The sequence below is a fragment of the Asterias rubens genome, chromosome 2 (assembly GCF_902459465.1).
Source record: "Asterias rubens chromosome 2, eAstRub1.3, whole genome shotgun sequence".
Taxonomy (NCBI): Eukaryota; Metazoa; Echinodermata; class Asteroidea; order Forcipulatida; family Asteriidae; genus Asterias; species Asterias rubens.
In genome coordinates, this window is record NC_047063.1 from 7191743 (window position 1) to 7212375 (window position 20633).

Here is a 20633-nt window from a genome sequence, read left to right on the forward strand (position 1 = left end):
ACCGAATAACGACATTGAAATAATAATAGGAGACCGCCAACATAGGGCTAGATAGCTCAGTTGGTAAGTTTTTCTTTTTTCAATTCCAAACCATTTATAATTTAACCAGTCAGTTTCCCTCGTGGTCATTAAAACCTAATCAAGAGACAAAAATAGGCTCTAATAATTAGAAGCAAAAACAAAAGACATTGAAATTATAGATAATGAATAAAACAAACTTGCTGTGGCGGGTGAGTAGATACAAAGCCAACGTGAAACGAAGATAAACACTTTTGTATGATTTACAAATTTACATAAAAAGACAAACCGATCATTCTAATATCAACATCGGTGTTCTGTTCATCCTTTAACATTAACACGTGACAACGAAACAATCGGTAAGCTTTAAAGAAACACGCGTTGCCTTGGATCCGTCGAGTTGGTCTTTGAAAAGCTTTTGAAACCGTTTGTTATGAAATGCAAACGGTAACAGTTGCACGGTTTTCATTTTACGTCGCGAAGAAACACGGTCGGCCATTTGGTGTAGTCAAAATGTTTACTTCATAAACATTTTATGAAGTAAACATTTAATGGCCAATCGTGCCAATTCGAGTGACACTTTTAATATATCTTTCTAACCATATTATGCATTTCACAACAAACGGTTGCAAACGCTTTTCAAGACCAACCCGCCCGATCCAAGGCAACGTGTTCCTTTTAGGAAAAAAACAAGAGAGAGAATACTTTCTTTTTCACCCGAGTAATATGCATGTGATTGTTTTTTTTTTTACAGCACTCGGGAAAGTACCGAGTATACAGTGCTAGCTACGAACATCTGTGTTAGAATAATACCAAATGAAGAATGTTTTTGTTTTGTTACAATATTATACGGTTGATTGAGTTTTCTCTGGTATTTCATCAGATCATGCAGTTTTTTAATATACAAAACTATTACAAGACATGAATGATATCAATTTGCATTAATACTACATAATACAAATGACCGATAGTTTGCAGAATTACCACAATGTGTTTTTAACGGTATAATGATACATTAATAATTTGTTTCAGCGTTCTTTGAATGTTCTAGGCCTTTGTTTTTGGGAATTCAAGTTATTACTTATGAAGTCAGAATTGTTTTTTAAATAAAAATCAATTTGTTTTTAAAAACAAGAAACACGCCGCCTTTCAGAGAGTATTTCAAAGAGAGTATTTCAGAGATAATTCAGAGAGTATTTCAAAAGAGAGTATTTCAGAGATAATTCAGGGTGTTTGCTGAGAGTATTTCAGAGAGTATTTCAGAGATAATTCAGAGAGTATTTCAAAAGAGAGTATTTCAAAAGAGAGTTATTTCAGAGAGTATTTACATGCCAAGGTATACTATAAACTGCCTTTGAATATCTTTCCCTTAAACCACACTTCTTTTAGGATAATCGCTTCTTCAAATGATATACATTATCAGTGTAGCTTATTATGGTAGGTATTTATAACCAATAATGTTTTGGGTAACTACCAAAGGATTACTTTTATGCAAAAGTACGGGGAACCCGAATTCACAGCGTCAATGTTGACCATTCATTACAATCGTCCACGTTTTTTTCGAAACAATATTCGATTCTAAGTAAAGCAAGAATTGCGGTGAACCCATGTAAACATTCTCTGTGAGTAGTGGTGGCTCTGAGAAGAGACGGTTTGTACTACTCGACGTTTCGGTCAGTGTACTCCGACCGAGCTCTTGATGAGAATATTTGATTCCAATATCAAGTTCTACAAAGCATCATCCTCGTCCCCAATACCTACATCAACGTGTACATCTCCATTGTCTTTAGTGAAGGCTTTGTTATCGAACTCGTTCTCATGGGCGGTTATCTTCTTAACTTGTTTAGCACCCCCGGGTGATCCATCCATGCTGACGTCATCAAGTACTGGGTTTTCCTTCTCTTTTGGGAAGACTCTTGGTGTGACCATGTAACGTAGGCGCTAGATATGAAACACCAAAATGGCACACGTTTAGTAAAGCCCCGTCGAGGGAGATTGAGAACAACTAGGGTGTTAACATTGGCACTATGGGCGTTGTCACATTATAGATAACTAAGAGTTAATAAACATTAACAAAATAAAGTGTTAAAACAACACAGGTAACTGTGTACAAATAATGTATGACAACATGCACATGCATTCAACAGTTAGCGCTTGCGGAATGGGTACTTGTGAAAAGGTCTATGGGGAACTCTCCTGAAACAGTGGACCAGTTGATGTTGTAAAATATGCTCGTGTAACACAATAATGGTTCATAAATTACCTCACTGACTGATCCTGGTGTGACAATGAAGAGGTACACGGCGTAGGAAGGAACCCACTGCATAGCGGCAACCGCCATCATCCATCCTAATATCTCACCAGAGATTGGGAAATAGTAATCTGGACCAAATTTAGGCGCTGAATAAGCCACCAAGTTGAATATAAATATGCCCTGGGAAAAATAGGCAGACAAAAAGACAGATGTTATGAAATCGGCTGCTGGATACCTTTGATAAATGTCAAAGGTCATTTTCCTCACTTGGTGTGTACCGTCATATGCAAATCTATGAAAATTATAGGACTCAACTTGGTCATCAAAGTATCAAGGAAATAATGAAACAAAAAACACCAATGTTGCACAAGGGAGCTCGAAAAATATCCAAACTCAGTTTGACAAAATCCATACAAATTGCACTAATGACCTTATAGATCTAAGCAGACAAACTCTTCTTTATCAGACTTCATGATATATAGCACCGGGTTCTTTTACGTGCGTTAAACACACGGGACCAACGGTTTTATGTCCCATCCGAAAGATGGAGCATTTTCTTACTTAAAGGACTCGGGTGTCACGACTGGGACTCAAACCTAAACTCTGCCGATCACAAACACCAGAGCTTGAGTCCGTTGCTCTTAACCGCTATAGGCAAGAACACCATATAAATATTTTAGCGAGACTTAGCGTAAGATACTTACAACTGTTACGACAGGGGTAAGGATAGCCCAGCTTATTGGCCAGAACCACCCTGGGGTGAAGGTTAACATAGTGCTGACGTCATTGTAGTATTTCTTAATACCATAGCCATACGATATTGTGATACATTCCCAGCTTGCGACCCACAGTAGAGGCATACCACTCGCTGCATAGGAGTCCAGTAACTGGAACATGTAAATTCCACCCTAAACACAGAAGACCAAATTCAAAAATGTTGAATTTTTGTCCTTCTTCTTCTTTTGGGGCATCTGCCTATAGATGTATAATGAACAACATATTACTGATTTTTGGGGGTCTATTGTATAGGATTTGAGGCATTGCACGGTGAGGTATCAAAATATTTGGTTTGCGGTAACAAATTGGTATTCAATTGTTATTGTTGTGTTTGTTGTTAAACATATTTTTGTTGTGATTGTAATGTTTCCACATACACCTGGAACACAATGTGGTGTAATTTTAATGCTAAAAAAAAAAAAAAAGTAAATTCATACTCATATACTCAAATAAATATTTGTTTTTGTACAATTTATATAATAACAATTGAGACTTGTGTAGGCGCCATCAGAAAGACACTCCTGACGCATAGAAAAAGGAACTGTGCTTATGAGCTAGGCCTATATAAGACTGAATAAGAGGGAGTGAATTCTAGTCTGAGGTTCAATGAAAGAGCATTACAGAAAAGAGATGGTCCATCAGCATGTGAAAAAGAACTGTCAAAAAAGATGATATGTCAAAATCGCAAACTTGCAAAGTGACTTCTGTATCGATTAGGTATGAGTGTACTAACTTCTCGATAGATTATCGACAAATGGCCATAGTCTATCTGTCGACCAGAAATATAACAGAAAAAGAAATGCAAATTTGAATGGAGAGAAACTTACATCAGTGAAGCACATAAAACCAAGAAAGAAATCCACAACGCAGATACCTACGATGAAACCTGTACGTCGCTGTCTCAGTTTCAACTCGGGGAAACCATCCATAAGAGACGTAACGAATCCCTCCACGACACAGAACTAGATATAAGGAAACAAACTCACATTAGTTCAATTCAAGTCGATATTTAATTCTGGATATATATATTCTCAACGCTCTCATGGGAGACTTTTGAACGCTAGGTGGCAGCAGACTTACCAGGTAAAAGTTCATTGTTTACGTAGCTCTGAGCATGCGCACAATACCGAGAACAATGAATTTACCTGGTATAGTCTGCTCATGGCACCAAGCGTTCCGAAAGTCTCCCATTAGAGCCAAACGAGAAGAGAAGATGACGAAGAAGTTTCAGTTTTAAATATAGGAGGAAAACCCAAGAGAATTATTCCAGGGAAAAACACGCGGTCAGGTAGGGACTGAAAACCCAATCCACATGGTGCCCCCGGTGAGATTCGAACCGGGGTCCTAGTGGTAGAAGGCGGGCGAGACACAACAACACCAACTTGATTTCATACTATTTCTCATGATAAAACATTTTACTCAATTATTACATAGATACGCAAAGTATAATAAGCACAGAGGATGGAGGAAAAATAGTTAGTCTCTGCATAGAGCTGGGTCCTAGCTCTATGGTCTATGTAGACACATATAAAGAGACTATTGAGCTCTCAGATTAAGGGCAAGGATTGTAGAAGACAACCTAGACAGACAAAATACAAACCAAAGAGACAAATAAAACATAACAAAAAATTGACTGGGTTGCTATGTAATTAACGACCAATGATACAAAGCTCCACAAAAAACTTTCCCTGGGGATTTTTAGACAGTTTCAAGCGGAAATGTCAAGAAGAGTTAGCTGTTTGATCTGCAATGTCAAGTTCATCTGTCTTAAGAAAATGAACCTCAATTGTGTTCGTAATAATTAGGTTTTTGTTTGTAAACTATAAATTTCTGGGTACAAAGTCGACTGCTCTTGATGATGATACCGCTTGACGTTTGGAAATGTCAAGTTCATCAAATTCAATCATGCAGCCACAATAACTGAACCACCAGCCACAAAGAACAGAAAGGCCAGCCACAATATATCCTAGGAGAATGAAGTTAAAAATAAATCAGTCTTTGTATCAGTAACTTAATTTCTGAGAACAATTGGCTGACTGTATGTGGACTGCCTTTTTATGATGGTAACCTTTTGGCACTCGCTGGATTTTAAATGTCAAGTTTAATTATCTTATAGGAAACTGAAACTAAATAAACCAGTCTTTTTAAAACCTTACTACTGCGTACAAGCTGTGCCTTGGTTGATATTGATAAGCCATCGTATTGTTCAATCTCCAAGTTTATTGTCAAGATTGGAAAGTAAACCGGGTTAATCAAACTCATGGTCAATATTGGAATTAGCTAATTTGGGCTAGTAAAATTAATTGGCAAGATTTGAAAAGAAATTCTGATTGAGTCCAGATAAAAAAAATCCAGGGTCAGAAAAGATAAAGCTGATTTTTCAGCTCGCAAGTAATTCATTCGGCGTCAGCTTGACCCATTTCTGTGTCATTTGACCCAGAGTCTGTGTCATAATTACCCACAGATGGGTTAGGCCTCATGGACGCGGATGTGGGTTATTTTTGACATGAAGTTTGCAGAGTGCATTTTGCACTGAACATAAGACTATATACGGCACTAATTAGGGTCAATCAATCGATTGTTGAGATAGGAATTTGTTACTTAAACCGAGTAACTAAACCAAGTCAATTAGCAAATTGGTTGCAAAGATGGGCACCGCTTAACAAAACCTAGCACTGATATTGATTGTCAATGAATTGTCAAGATGGGTACTGTAAACGGATCAATTGGTATTGCACTAAACCGGGTGAATCATAAAAATAAGTCGGCACAAAATTCTATACGTAAAGGTAGGTTTGTTCACATACAAGCCCCTATATTAATGCATGTATTCTTCACAGAATGAAATGCTGTATTACCTGACTATCTAAGCCGAGCATGACCAACATAGCAAAGAACAAGATTGACCAGAATGGAGCTCCAGGCATCGTATTCACTGCGGTGGGATACGCAACAAACGCCAAACCAGGCCCTGAAAGTTAAATAATAGAATACAAATTAATGAATCGGCTTCAAACAATCAACACTGTGTATATCAAGTGCAAGGCTGCATTCGGATACTGAAACCGAAACACGCAATGACAAGAACCGAATCACCAGCCACAAGAACTGAATCAAGAGCCACAATAACCCGAATTAGCAGCCAAATTTACCGAATTACCAGCCACAAGAAAGGAATCACCAGCCACAAGAACTGAAAAACCAGCCACAAGATCCGAATCACCAGCCACAAGAACGGAATCACCCGCCGCAAGAACGGAATCACCAGCCACAAAAAAAGAATCACCAGCCACAAGAACTGAATCACTAGCCACAAGATCAGAATCACCAGCCACAAGATCAGAATCACCAGCCACAAGAACTGACCTTCACCAGTTGTGTTCCAAATATTTTGCCATTGAATCATAACAATTATGTGAACAAGTATAATTATTATACTTGAAACGTTTGATTAGTTACTTTTAACAAACGATAGGCAGCTAACCGAATGACTAGTTTATAATAATGGAAAGGTTTGTAATAACACCATGTAATGACTATCTCTTTTACTAACCTATGAACCACCATGTAATGACTATCTCTTTTACTAACCTATGAACCACCATGTAATGACTATCTCTTTTAAGCTACGAACCACACCAACTAGCTACGAACCACACCAACTCATTAAAATGAGTTTGTGTGGTTCATAGCTTATTTAACATCGGGCATACTTAAAGCAATCAGAGGGAAAGTGTCACATGTTCAACATGATAAGTGCAACCATATTATTATGCATACCTTCATCAGCGACATCTTTTACGTCTACTTCTTGTATAAATGCCATGTAACCAAGAATGGCAAAGATGACGAAACCAGCGAATAGACTGGTAGCCGCATTTACAATACCTACAACAACGGTGTCTCTACATCGAGAAAAAAAACATGCAGTACAGAAAGAATTAGGAACTCAATTAAAATGACAAAACTGCCCCCGTGAAGCTTGTTAAAATTGTATGGTGTGTCGTGGCCTAACGGTTAAGAAAACCAGACTCAAACTATTTATTATGGTGTTTCTAATCAGCTGATTGTGGGTCCGAGTAATAGTCGTGACACCTGTGTCCTTAAGCAAGACACTTAAACCATGAGGTTTCTTCCTTCGGATGGGACGTAAAGTCGTTGGTCCCGTGTGTTGTGTAATGCACGTTAAACAACCAGTGCGTTTATCGAAAAGAGAAGGGGTTCTCCCCTGTGTTCCTGGTTTGATAGGCAGAATATTGTGCTACACAGCACCCTGTAAACTATTACATGGTGCTATGTAAAAGGAGTAGATCCCACACTATTCAAACGTAATCCCACATCTAAGCAGAAAAATACTGTATGTTGAAGCGCCTTGAGTGTCACTGCGTGACAGATACGCGCGCTATATAAGACACCACTATTATTATTATTAAGTTAAAATTTGTTTTTCTGGTAGTTTGGTTTTTATTGTTGCAATATACTTACATAAGTGAGTTATTCCGGTAGGGGTTGTAGCTACCGAGTGAGATGAGAGAACCAATACCAACACCGTACGAGAAGAAGATCTGCGTCGCTGCATCCACCCATACCTACAGAAAGAAATATGAAGATACCATGTAAGCTCAACAGAAATGGTATTCATTAACACAAACTAACGCTGCCATTTTGACTATACGTCTTTATTTATTTTTTTATTTTTTGAGTATAATTATGTCCGTAGTTCCAAAACAACATCACTCGACGTCATTCTTGGATCCTTTTACTTAAAAAATATCAATTAGCATAAAACTTACTAGAAACGAGCGACGGAGAGCTGTTAAAAGTATAACATTCAAACGGCTCCCTCTGGAGAAATGTGGTTTTTGAGAAAGAGGTATTTTCTCACTCAAATATTAAAAGACTTCTGGCATGAAGCCTTTTTAAGGCATCTGAAAGCACACAAATTTGTTCAACAAGGGTGTTTTGTTCTTGCAACTTCGATGACGAGTTACTGATTCCAAATTTTCACAGATTTGTTATTGTGCGTGGTCTTTACTTACCGCTGGTTCCGTCAGCTTATCAAAGGTTGGAGTGACATAATAAATGATACCAGCCGTTGAGCCTTCCAGGAGGAGTCCATTGATGAGAAGAATCAAAAGGATGACGTAAGGAATAAGAGCCGTAAACCAGACGATCTAGACATCAACAGAAATCAAGATTAGATAATTCAATTCAATTCAGGAAACGTCAATACTCTCATTTGAAGAATATCGACAGCTACATGTATTACGGAGTAAAGAAAAACATATCATTGGGGTAACAGTAACCATAAATGAATAAATATAGTACGGGGCCGTTTGGGGTCGCATGAGCTTGTTAACAACAGTCAGACAAACAAGACACAAGAAACCAGACAGACAGGTAAACATACAAAATGGCAGATGAACGTAAGATATGACACAACAAGTTCGTAACACAAGCGACAAGATGGCAGAACAGTTTAATATAAAAAATAGATAAGACAAGTATTGAAGAGGTGGGTGTGGTTCAATTACATATGATGGGAACCTAAGATTCATAATGGGAGATAGCATCATTTTTTAAAGAAGACTTAAAGATAACTATTAAAAAAATTATAAGCTTCCATTGCTTTAATTTTGTTTTTATGAGAGATCACCTAACTTCACGAGGCTACACGGCCCATTCAAGGTGAGGTCGACACTAATTCTACTGATTATGGCTCTTGACCCAAATCACTTGCCAACAGGAGCACATTGCCACCTACTACTGGGCTGAAACAGGAATACCCCCCTCCACCCCCTTCACACTGTAACATGTGGTATCATCCACTAGGAGCCTGGCTGGTACAGCAGCATTTTCTGTGCATGCATGTTTATGCACGCTTACTACAGGCTTTATACAATTGAGCCCTGTACTTTTTAGCTGAAGCGACTTTAGCAACTCTATCCATTCCTAATTTTCTTTAAGATTTCCAACCCCAAAAAATGTAGGCAGGATTTTATTCAGGTTTAAATAAACTTCCTTAATGGGATACTTTGGAACGCTAGATTGCAGCAGACTTTAATGCCAGGTTAAATGTCACAGACCTTAACGCAATCTCGGTAAACGCGATCAAGTTATCGCTAGCTAGACACATGCAAGCATGTACCTCATTCAACAGAAGCGCTTGCCATAGAGTTATTATATAACTTTACGGCGCTTGCGCATTGGGTATTTACAATGATTTCACCTGGTAAGTCTGCTGCCACCTAGCGTTCCAAAAATCCCCAATTTGTGCAATTATATTTACCTTTCCAGTGGTTTTGACACCTTTCCAGATACAGAGGAAAGTTAAGACCCAAGCGAGAGCGAGGCATCCAAGGAGATCCCATCGAAGGCCTCCAATCTCATCAAAGCCTGAGCTGACGTGTAGAACTCTCCTCCTATCAAAGAATTACAGCCATATTATAAACAAGTTATTTATTTATTATTCAATGAAAGCTGGTGACCACCAGCTCAATGTTTGTTTGATTTGCCAGGAGATCGTGAAATGTAATAAAAACAGAGAGTTGAAAGACACCATCTACCGGGATGTTGACCTTTAGATTTTGGACGCGGTGGGGCCTACAGAAATTTGTATAAGATTATGTAAACAACATCCAACGTATGAATTTCTGCAGTTTCTCAGAAGGATGTAGACCTATTTGTTACATTCCATAAACAAAAATCGTTTTCAAAAAAATATATACTTATGTAGGCCTACATACACTGGGCGAGAGGACAGACTGCAAGAAACAACTGTAAGAATTTTAGTGATTTCAATTATTTCTCCACATTTGAAAGTAATTTCTGATACAATAAAACGACAACGGCATTAGCCTATTTGAGATATGGTTGGTTTTGGTGTATACAGACAAATTTTCCAATCCTCAACATATCTCGAAATTGCTGATTGTCATGTTATAAGATTTACGGAGTCCCTTGAGTGCCACTTACTCCCAGTACTGCTCTGCTGCCGACTCTCCAAGCTTCTTCGGCAGTAGAGACCCGTTCGTAGACAGGAAGAACTCTTTCCTTACGTCACTCGGCAAAGTTGCCTGAAGTTCAAGTTCGCTGCAGAACTCATTGTTCCAATAATTTCTACAGTCGTTCCAAGGCAATACGGACGTGAAAGAAACAAACATGTAGAAGAGAGACCACGACACGATGATGATGTAGTACACGTTCAGCATGGCAGCGATTGTGGCGGCGGCCAGACCAACACCTGAGTGTACAAAGAGTGATTAAAGTAACGAGGATGGCTTCTGCTCCGATTAAAAATAGCACCTTTTTATAAATTTATGTTGGCCTTGCGGGCGTTGTACGAGCTAGGTCAAGGTGAGACACTAAAAAAGAGCAAGTATAAACATTATACGCTTAGTATTCAACGTTTTTTTAAGGAAGTATGAAACATATTCCTTTACATAGGTGATATGGCGCAATATGCTGCCAATCAAGTCAGGAACACCGGGCCAAACACCCTTCTGTTTACGATAAGTACACTGGGCTCTTTTACGTGAGTTATACACAACACACGGGACCAACGGCTTTACGTACCACCCGAAGGACGCAGCAATAATGATCAAGTGTCATGATTAAGGACATAAATGTCACGACCGGGACTCGAACCCACACTCTGCAGATCAGAAACACCGGAGCTTGAGTTCGGTGCTCTTAAACCACTCTGCCACGACACGCTAAATGGACATGCCTACTTGAAATGTCCGGTTTACACAATGATTTTGGTGATGTAATACAAAGTTGCAAATACTGACAGAGGATTGAAATCTTACCTTTAATGGCTGGGAATATATCCCATGTTCCGATACCTCCCGTCTGCAGCATTTGTCCCAAAGTAACTTCCATGAAAAACATTGGAACTCCACACATCGCCAAAGACACGAAGTATGGAATGAGAAATGCTCCTGTAGTCAACAAAGACAAAAAATGTTATTAATAGTTAATTCAGTTTTTGTAAAGTAGGATTTGAAAATGTTCATGGTGAAAACACGATAAGTAAGGTTGGCGGTAACACCATGTAATGATAATGTCTATTTGAGTCGATGTGGTTCTGAAAAGAACCGTTTGTCTCAACTCGATCTGTCTGCTCTGATCGTCTTCTGAAGAAATGAAAAAAAGAATTTGCAATCAAATATTTTACTCAAGCAGCAACTAAAACGTTACCTTTTGGTTTGCATTACTTTTGGTAATATACCGATGTGACATTGTTTATCAAACTATTCCGAATAATTATTCAGTTATAAAAAGTTAAAAGGAAAGACAATAGCAGATGAGCGATAGAGGTTGAGAGGTTTAGTGAGTTTCGGTTTTCAGCGTTGTTGGTGTGGTATTTATTTTAGTATTGTTGGTAATGTCGTGTCTCTTTAATCATACATGTATCCGTGCGTCTTTGTCCATTTTACTGCAGTTGGTAAGACACTGCTCTAGAACTGCAAGGGTCGTGTGTTCGAATCCCATCCGAGTAACATGCCTGCGATATTGTTTCACATGATTCGGAAAAGTACTGAGTAAACAGTGCTAACACACATCGGTGTATGGGTAAAAACCAAAATTAATATTCTTTATCCCCGATGCAAATTTAACATCTCTTGTAAAATAACCTTTGTTTACAATAAGTGTGACCTTGTACATTCCACTGCTTTTCAGGCAGGCAGGACACTGCACGGGTCATATGGGAAAGTTTAAATCTGTTGTCTTAATTTCCACATAAATCCAGGAGTTATGAAAGTAAAAGCTGGACTAGTTTTGAGATGTGCCCCTTTTCATCATATCAGAAGTTGATAAGAAAAATAGACATTGCAATATCCATAAATTAATATAAGATTTCATGTTTTCTTCCTTTAGGCCGTGTACATACAGGAAGTCCAGGCTCGGTGGCTCTTTTGTAAACATGTGATGTCATGTAGGAAAGGTGGAATCCGAACCCGTCTTCGGCGTCGAAGATTCAACCCAGCACTGCCATCAATTATTACAGGTAATGCACGATCCCTTTGCAACAAACTTGATGAGCTATCTGCAAACACTAACTAATTGAATACAGAGATTGCAGCATGATGTGTTTCAGCGAAACATGGTTTAAAGACAGTAACATTGATACAAATATTGATGGCCTTTTCTGTAAACGTATGGATAGGTCCCCTGAAACCGGAAAGTTATCGGGCGGAGGTGTGTGTATCTACATTAATCAAAGATGGTGCAACAACATTTGTGTCAAACAAAGCCATTGTTCACCCGATGTTGAGTATATTACTGTGGGACTTAGACCATTCTACCTTCCGAGAGAGTTTCCCCAGATATTTGTCACCGTTGTATATATCCAGCCAAAAGCAGACAGTGCTACTGCATCTTCTATCCTTGCTCAACATGTTCAAGAACTGGAAAAGAAATCCCCAGATGCTGTCAAACTCATTATGGGTGACTTTAACGAATGTGATTTAAAGCATGTGATGCCTCACTACCACTAGTATGTAAATATTCCTACTAGGGGACATGGTACCCTGGACAAATGTTATGGGAACATACCCGATGCTTATAAACCATACAGTAGAGCACCGCTCGGAAAGTCGGATCATGACATGATATATCTTCTCCCAAAATATAAACAAAAACTGAAGCAAAACAAACTTGCTATAAAAAAGATCAGGAGCTTTAATCAAGAGACACGGAAACTCTACGCAGCTGTTTTGATTGCACAGACTGGGATGTTTTGTTTTCTTCCAACTCAATTGAAGAATCTACTGATATAATCACCGAGTACATCAAGTTTTGTGAGGACTGTATTGTACCAGAAAAAGTTATCAAGACTTTTCCAAACAACAAACCATGGATGACAAAAGACATAAAAGAACTCATCAACAGGAAACATATGGCGCACATAAATAACAATCTTCAAGACAAACGCAAACTACAAAAAGAAATCAACCATCTCGTCAAACAATGCAAGAAAAATTATGCCCGGAAAATCGAACATAAATTCGGAAAAGGCGACCACAAGAGTGCTTGGGAGGGATTGAAAGTCATCACAGGATTTGGCGTCCGCAATAAGTCGGAGATACCACAAGGTGATCTGAATTTATTTGTTAACGACCTCAACCAATTTTATGGCCGGTTTGATCGCAATAACAGTACAAATGGAGATGAAAACCACACCAAGCTGTGCATGAAGTTGGGCTCACAGGGAAAAGCATCTGAGAGAATCGTCCTTACTACCGGTCAAGTTGAAAAGTCCCTCAAATCGATTAGGACAAACAAATCTGCAGGACCAGATGTGATCCGCGGTAAGATTTTAAAAGCGTGTCACAAAGAGCTTGCAGGAGTCTTTCAACGATTATTCCAATGGTCTTTAGACACTTATACAATCCCCAGTCTATGGAAATCCTCAACAGTCATTGCAATTCCCAAGATACTGAAGCTAGCTGTTCTCTATGACTATAGACCGGTTGCCCTCACACCTATTGTGATGAAATGCTTTGAACGGGTCATCAAAGGTATTCTGCTCAACGAAACAAGAAATGCAGCGGACCCTTTTCAGTTTGCCTATCGTGCGCATCGTGGTGTGGATGATGCAATTATGACATTATTGCATAACATTTACGGGCACATTGACAATTGTAAAAGCTATGTACGTACATTATTTATTGACTTTTCCTCTGCCTTTAACACAATAAGGCCACAGTCTCTTTTGTATAAATTACTGCATTTGAAAGTTAACCCACACCTTGCCCTCTCGATTAATGATTTTTTACTGCAGCGACCACAAAAGGTCAGATTTTCAGGTGTTAGCTCTGATGTCGCACACTTAAGCACTGGAGTTCCACAGGGGTGTGTGTTATCACCTCTTTTGTTTTCATTGTTCACAAGTGACTTTAATGTCCAAAGTAGTTCTTGTATTGTGATTAAATATGCAGATGACACAGCCTTGACTGGATTAATTTCTGGCAATGATGAATCAGAGTATAGGACAGGAGTTAATCAGTTTGTTGATTGGTGTGAAAGAAATAACTTAGTTCTTAACGTAAATAAAACAAAAGAAATGGTTTTTAACTTTCAAAAAAACATTCAACCTGTACAACCTGTTAAAAAATGACGTGTCTGTTGAAGTGGTAAAGGAATACAAGTATCTGGGAACTGTAATTGATGATCAGCTGAACTGGAACTCTAACACCACGAAAATCTATAAGAAGGCTAATCAACGGTTGTACTTTGTCAGGAAGCTGAAGTATTTTAATGTTAACACCCGGATTCTTAATCTATTTTATCAGAGTACTATTTTATCCTTGTTGACTTTTTGTGCAATCACTTGGTTTAATTCACTTTCAGTTTTTAATAGGCAAAAACTAGTTCGCATTACCAAACAAGCCAGTAGGGTTATTGGTTCAGATAATGACGGTCTTCAGGAATTAGTTAAGAATAGACTTGAGTAAGTTCCACTGTATTTTGTCTGACAACACACATCCCCTTTACCCACTGATTGTTCACAACAAATCTGGTAGGATCCGTCAACTAAGCCTTAAGACTAACAGGTTCAAGAACTCATTTTTACCTATTGCTATCCATAATTTTAACCGCGATTTTATTAGATAACTGCAATGCATCCAGCCCTATGTACTGTCTTAATTGTGTATTATTGTTTTATTTGATTTTCTGGCATCTCCTGTGCAATTTGGCCTCTTTTAATTTGGGGAGGGGGTTCACTACCCAATCATGCTTTAGCGTTTGACTGTTTGTTTGTTTGTTTGTTTGTTTGTTTGTTTGTTTGTTTGTTTGTTTGTTTGTTTGTTTGTTTGTTTGTTTGTTTGTTTGTTTGTTTGTTTGTTGTTGTTTTTTTTGTTTTTTTATATATAAACTTTCATTTTTTGTAACTTACACTAAGGTTATTGTTTATGTAGTATTGTGGTAATTCTTGTGCAATTTTACATTTTAATATTTTATATGTTGCTGTACAATAGGATTGTAAATTCCATGTACATGTATTTTTATATACTTGACGAATAAACCATTCAATTCAATTCAATTCAATTCAATTCACAGGTCACATCGCTCGTCTATAGCCGTATACATGTAAGTCTGACCATGGTCTTATAGATACAACAAGAAAGGTGCATTCGCATTCGCAGGAAGTATGAACCGGGCTTTGCTCGCTTTTAAAGTAAATTTTAACGAAACTTCAAGAATTGTCAAACAGAGTGAATAAACTGTATTTAAGCACTGTTCCTGACTGGCCATGGAAAAATAATTGGAGCTACAGCTGCGACTGGAAACACAAGGAGCGTTATAACATCGTGTAAATTGATAACGGATAGGTTAACCTTTGGACGCGTTTTGATAATACTGTTTACTCATCTTCGTATTGCTCACGATATCTCTGGCCAGAGTCCGCTAAATTCAGTTCGCATCTGTAAAAGGTTATGCGTTTAAGAACTGTTTGTTGGATCGTCGTAGTTTATGCAATGGCCTTTCTCGTTTGTTAAATCATGTCTGCCTATGTAAAGTTTTACTCAAGAGACAAAGTATCAACTTCATGTTTCATGTTCTTATAATGTTAAATTCGCAGTAAGCAAAGTATGCCAATATTATGTTTTAAAGGCTTTGCGGTTTGAAATAATGCGATCGTTTTGACGGGTTCGCTGCAAAAACTGGGGATGTTAGAATTGACACCATATGGGTGTTGTCACATTTGAACCTCAAAAAGAAGAAGATACCATAAGATGTTTAAATAACAAGAATGTCGGCATATATGTTATTTTAAAACCATACTGGGTTAATTTTGTTCAAATATCTAATTGAGAAGTGCTGGTTATGAATAGAACATTCTCCTGAAGACGATCAGAAAATACTGATCGAAACGTCAGGTGGTAAACACCGATTCTTTTGAGAAAACCAACACTACTCAGTAGAGATCTCCATGGTATTACCGCAAAACTCTCGTTACACTTCCACCATGCTAAGTCTTTTCCAATCCTACTCTTAATAGTATTGGCAATGACATTGGATACAGGACAAGATGATGAAGTTCAAATGATAGGACTGAGACCAACCTCCTCCATTCTTGTAGCATAGGTACGGGAACCTCCAGACGTTTCCTAACCCCACGGCGTAACCAATACACGCCATGATGAAGTCCATCTTGTTCCCCCATCCTTCTCTTAAAACCTCCTCCTCCTCTTCATCTTCAATCGAAACATCTTCACTTTCTGCCGTCCTGTGCTCCAATTCCAATGTCTTCATTGGTCCTTCCGGCGTCTTACTGTTCCCGTATTGCACGTCTGTCATTGCAAAACAAATCTAAACTACTGTTGTTAAACAAACCTTATACAGCACATTAATCAAACTACAATACAGCAGTCTTTGATACTCTTATTAAACAGAATTTGAGACAAAACTACAGGCATCACCTCAACCGTTTGCAACGAGCTTCGGTAATGAACTCTGAGTCTGTGCACCGCAGTTAAAAGGAGTGAACATAAGTCAAACCCGATAAGACTAATTACTATCAGGTAAGCGGTCAATAAATAATGAAACACTCTATTTTATTAAGGGCACGAGAATAATGCTAATTGGGCACAGCTTTTTGTCGCAGTACTTGAGCTGGAGGTTCCAAGGTTCATTCTCAATGCTGCACTGAAACTTAACTAAACTGCACACAATTTTACAGAGTCTCTTATAAGAAGAACAACGTTACATTAATCATATAACAGTTATTAGCTTTGCAAATTAGAAAGTACTCGCCTCGAGTGAAAAACAAGGAGGACTACACTCTTAACCCTTCCGGATTATAGTTGACCCGAATCCGCGTCCAGTGGTGGGAGCAGACCAATTTCTTGGTCAGTTTGACCTGGAATACGACTAAGAAATCACTCATAAAAATTTAATGAGTCAAACTGACGCAGAGTCTAAGTTAAAATCCCATTTTAACCACTTTCTGGGTCAGTCTGATCCATAAATTGACCAAGCCTCCTATCACATGGAATCTGGGTCACTTCTGACCCGATAATTTGTAAGTGTACCAAAACAGGTACCTCCATGCCACAACTACTGTGTCAATATGCACATTGGCAGGGCGTGTCATTCCAACGCATTGAACGTAAACATTAACTTCAATAGATTAGAGTTGAGTCAAAATAGTAAACACAACACAATTCTCAGCTGCGTTTCTCTCATCAAATTTACAAAAAAAAACTGGAATACTATCTGCTTTATTTCCCTCGGATAAACTGTTACATCAATCCGGTCAGAATTGAGCCGTTGTACTTCACATAGGGTCTGACCTTCATTCTGGATCAGCTTGACCCACTTTCTGAAACCTGGAATACCGGGGCGAACCCTTCTCTTTTTGGTAAATGCACTGGTTCTTTGACGTGCGTTACACAACACACGGGACCAACGGCTTTACCTACCATCCGAATGAACAATCATTGTGCTGAGTGTCTTGAGGACACAAGTGACATGAATGGGACTCGAACCCACACTATACTAAGTAGAAACAACATAGCTTGGTTGGGTGCGGTGCTTCTAGGCCGCGACACATTAGGCCCCAACAATAGTATTTTTGGAACAACCAACGCTCGAAAGACATGGTTTTACAATTCATTTCAATACAGCATTTCAATAAGTTTCTCGAAAAAAATCCCTACGTATATTACAATGATATAGACCTTTCAGTGCCAATACTCTTATCTTTCACTAAGTAAATAATTACGATGGTTGAGTTTAGAGTGTTTAGCAGTCTGACCTGCGTGTAGGGCAGGCAATCTTTTTATCTCAATAGAAGCTGATGGAAAAGTTTCATACTGTACGACAGTTAAGTATGGTTTTCTGCAACATGCAGTACGGCCGTTACATAGCAAAAAAATCTTAACTCGAAAAATAACGTTTGAGAAAAGCTAATAGTCTACACCCGACCATGGAGCTATCCATGACCCAACATAGAAATACATTGCATTGCTATAAAACGGGACGGGAAGGTAAAAAGAGGCCGACATAGGACATGTAATGTTCACATTAGTTAGATAGGACATATGCATTTTAAACCTTTGGGGAAAAAAAAAACGCTCTCAACTATTTATACCCTGAAATGATCTCATTCAAGTAAAAACAATTTTCGAAAATGAATGCATTATGAAACCAGTATTACTTTGGCAACAAAGTGCTTGCCATCAGATGATGCATGGTGCGATTAAACTGGTTCAAAGGTGCAGCGGGTGTGTTTTATCAGAACGCTGCCATTTTGTTTATCAGCTTCGAAAGTTTCAAAGTCTAAATTGTATCGAATGTGATAAGGGGTTACCTTAGATATATCTACTTGGATATTTAAAAGATAAACTAATAGAAGTACAGTTGGAAACTCAATGTAAAGAAGTGTATTTAAGCTGTAAAAACATGTTCCATACGTACGGAATACTAAGTATAGTACGTACGAAATACTATTCTGTCATACGAACTAGTCACCCCTGTTGTACGTACGGATGACTATTTCCTAACGGATTACACTGTAAAACCTTGGTTGTCAAAAAAGAGAGAGAAACCAACAACCATATTCCGTACGTACGGATTACTAAGTCGTACGTACGAAATACTATTTTGAACGTACAAATTAATAATCCCTGTTGAACGTACGGATTACTAAACCTTGGTTGTCAAGATAGAGAGAATCAAAATTAACAGCAAAGAGTGTTAAATAAGCACCAATCATACCACGTGTCATACCAATGTAAAGTTTGAGTCTCCTCTCGGTAGGTACGGGTGTATATTTTAACAACCCCATTTTTCGCATTTCACGTTCAAGTTCCGTACGTACAGATCAGTAAAGCGTACGTACCAAACAGTAGTCTTTTGTAATGTCATTTGGCAACTCTTTATAAGTCTCGTTTTATGTTGCGCTTTATAAGTCTCGTTTATTATTAGTATTATTATTAGTTATGACAGAGAACCAAAATGTGTTAGATCTGCGATTAGAATTGTGCCCCATTCGAAGTTCTGAACACCATGCTCATACGAAATTTAGAATTTACACTATTTTGATATAATAATAATAATAATGTCGAAGTCTTTTATAGCGCACGTATCTACCAAACAAGGTACTCAAGGCGCAGAGTATATACAAACTTTCAGAAAGAAAGGTTAATAGCAGTGATAAATTCTGAGACCCAGTTATGTAGCACCTTATAAGGGTTTACAAGGTGCTGCGGCGCATACAGCAGCCACAGCTAGGAACACCGGGGCAAACCCCTTCTCTTTTCGATAAGTGCACTTTTTTTTTTACATGCATTACACAACACATAGGACCAACGGCTTTACGTCTCATCCGAAGAACGAAGCAATGGTAAAGTGTCTTGCTTAAGGGCACAAGTGTCACGAGTTTAAATTCGGTGCTCTTAACTGCTCGGCCACGACACTTCCACGAAATCATCCTTTGACAAGGTTTGTAATATTATACCTTCTCTCTGTGCAATACAGCATCCGAACCAGTATAGTAAAATACCTAACCAATATAAACATGCATAGAACTATACCAAAATATAAACCATTCAATAACATGGGTGACATGTAACTTCTCGTACGAAACCACACACAAATGACTGGGTCTAAACAACTAAATGCAATAATCAATTTTGGCTTTACCCATATACACCGATGAGTGTAATAACACTGTATACTTAGTATTTTCCAAAGCTCTGTGAACAAAATCACAGACAAAATACGACATTTAATTGAAATGTTAATACAAATCTCCGTGTAGTTTAAAACCGCTCCATATTAAATCATTTATTTTGGGGCTTTTATTTCATTTAATCGTCATTAGTTTGTACAGTTAAATTTTGAAAAATAATAGTGATTATATATAATAGTGACAATAGTGATAATGAAATATTATACACTGCACAACCTGGGTGTTAAAACTTACACCTATCAAAAAGAGAATCCAAACTAACATGAAAGAGTGTTAAAAAAAACACTAAGATAACTGTGTTTTATAGTTAGTGTTATTTAAACACCCTTTGTTGGTCTGATCGTGACCACACCCATAGTGTCAACCTTAACACCCAAGTATTTCCAGTGTAACAAACTCAGCTAAGATAATTCTTTATACAAGTCTATCCACATTCTATATAATATATATTTACATGATATACGTAACATATGTTCTTAAAAATCTTTGCGATGTCTTTTTTCTGTGTTAAATACATTTAGTAAAACACAATGCATCGTCAGAAATCATCAATATTTAGGAATTTTAAAACTCTAATTCGCTTAACATGAGATTGATCTTTAAAAGAGCTTTTAGTGTTGTGCAGACATAAACCATTGACCCAAAGTGTACAATCAGACGAATTATACAACTGTTTCATTATTATTCGTTCATCGTCTTTCAGTTTTTTGTTTGATTTTACTCTCCCACCCTTTTTAAAGCTAATTATATCATAGGTATGCTCAAAAACTGAAAACATATTTTAAAAGAAAAGTGCTTGTCCAAATCACGAGACAGATAATGAAACCACACTCTAAAAACTCCCGGGTCAGAATTGACCTGGATTCCGTATCCGAA

At 38.0% G+C, this 20633-nt stretch overlaps 1 protein-coding gene across 1 annotated transcript; it reads right to left on the reverse strand.

Moving 5' to 3' along the window:
- Window positions 1-1746: 1746 nt before the first annotated feature.
- Window positions 1747-16360, reverse strand: LOC117302378 (sodium- and chloride-dependent GABA transporter 1-like). The gene is made up of 12 exons (XM_033786310.1): window positions 16126-16360; window positions 10861-10992; window positions 10025-10292; window positions 9339-9471; window positions 8089-8223; window positions 7535-7638; window positions 6830-6954; window positions 5908-6020; window positions 3877-4011; window positions 2977-3180; window positions 2282-2452; window positions 1747-1959 (listed from the first exon to the last, which is right to left on the reverse strand). The coding sequence occupies exons 1-12, from the start codon at window positions 16358-16360 to the stop codon at window positions 1747-1749; spliced, it is 1968 nt and encodes a 655-aa protein (XP_033642201.1).
- Between the last annotated feature and the right edge of the window lie 4273 nt (window positions 16361-20633).

Excerpts from the sequence above, each read along its gene's own strand:
- LOC117302378 (XM_033786310.1), bottom strand. The coding sequence starts at position 16,360 with ATGACAGACGTGCAATACGGGAACAGTAAGACGCCGGAAGGACCAATG. Across the intron at positions 7,639-8,088 it reads ATAAGCTGACGGAACCAGCG|GTATGGGTGGATGCAGCGAC; the intron begins GTAAGTAAAGAC and ends TTCTTTCTGTAG. Across the intron at positions 3,181-3,876 it reads GTTTTATGTGCTTCACTGAT|GGTGGAATTTACATGTTCCA; the intron begins GTAAGTTTCTCT and ends TTCTGTGTTTAG.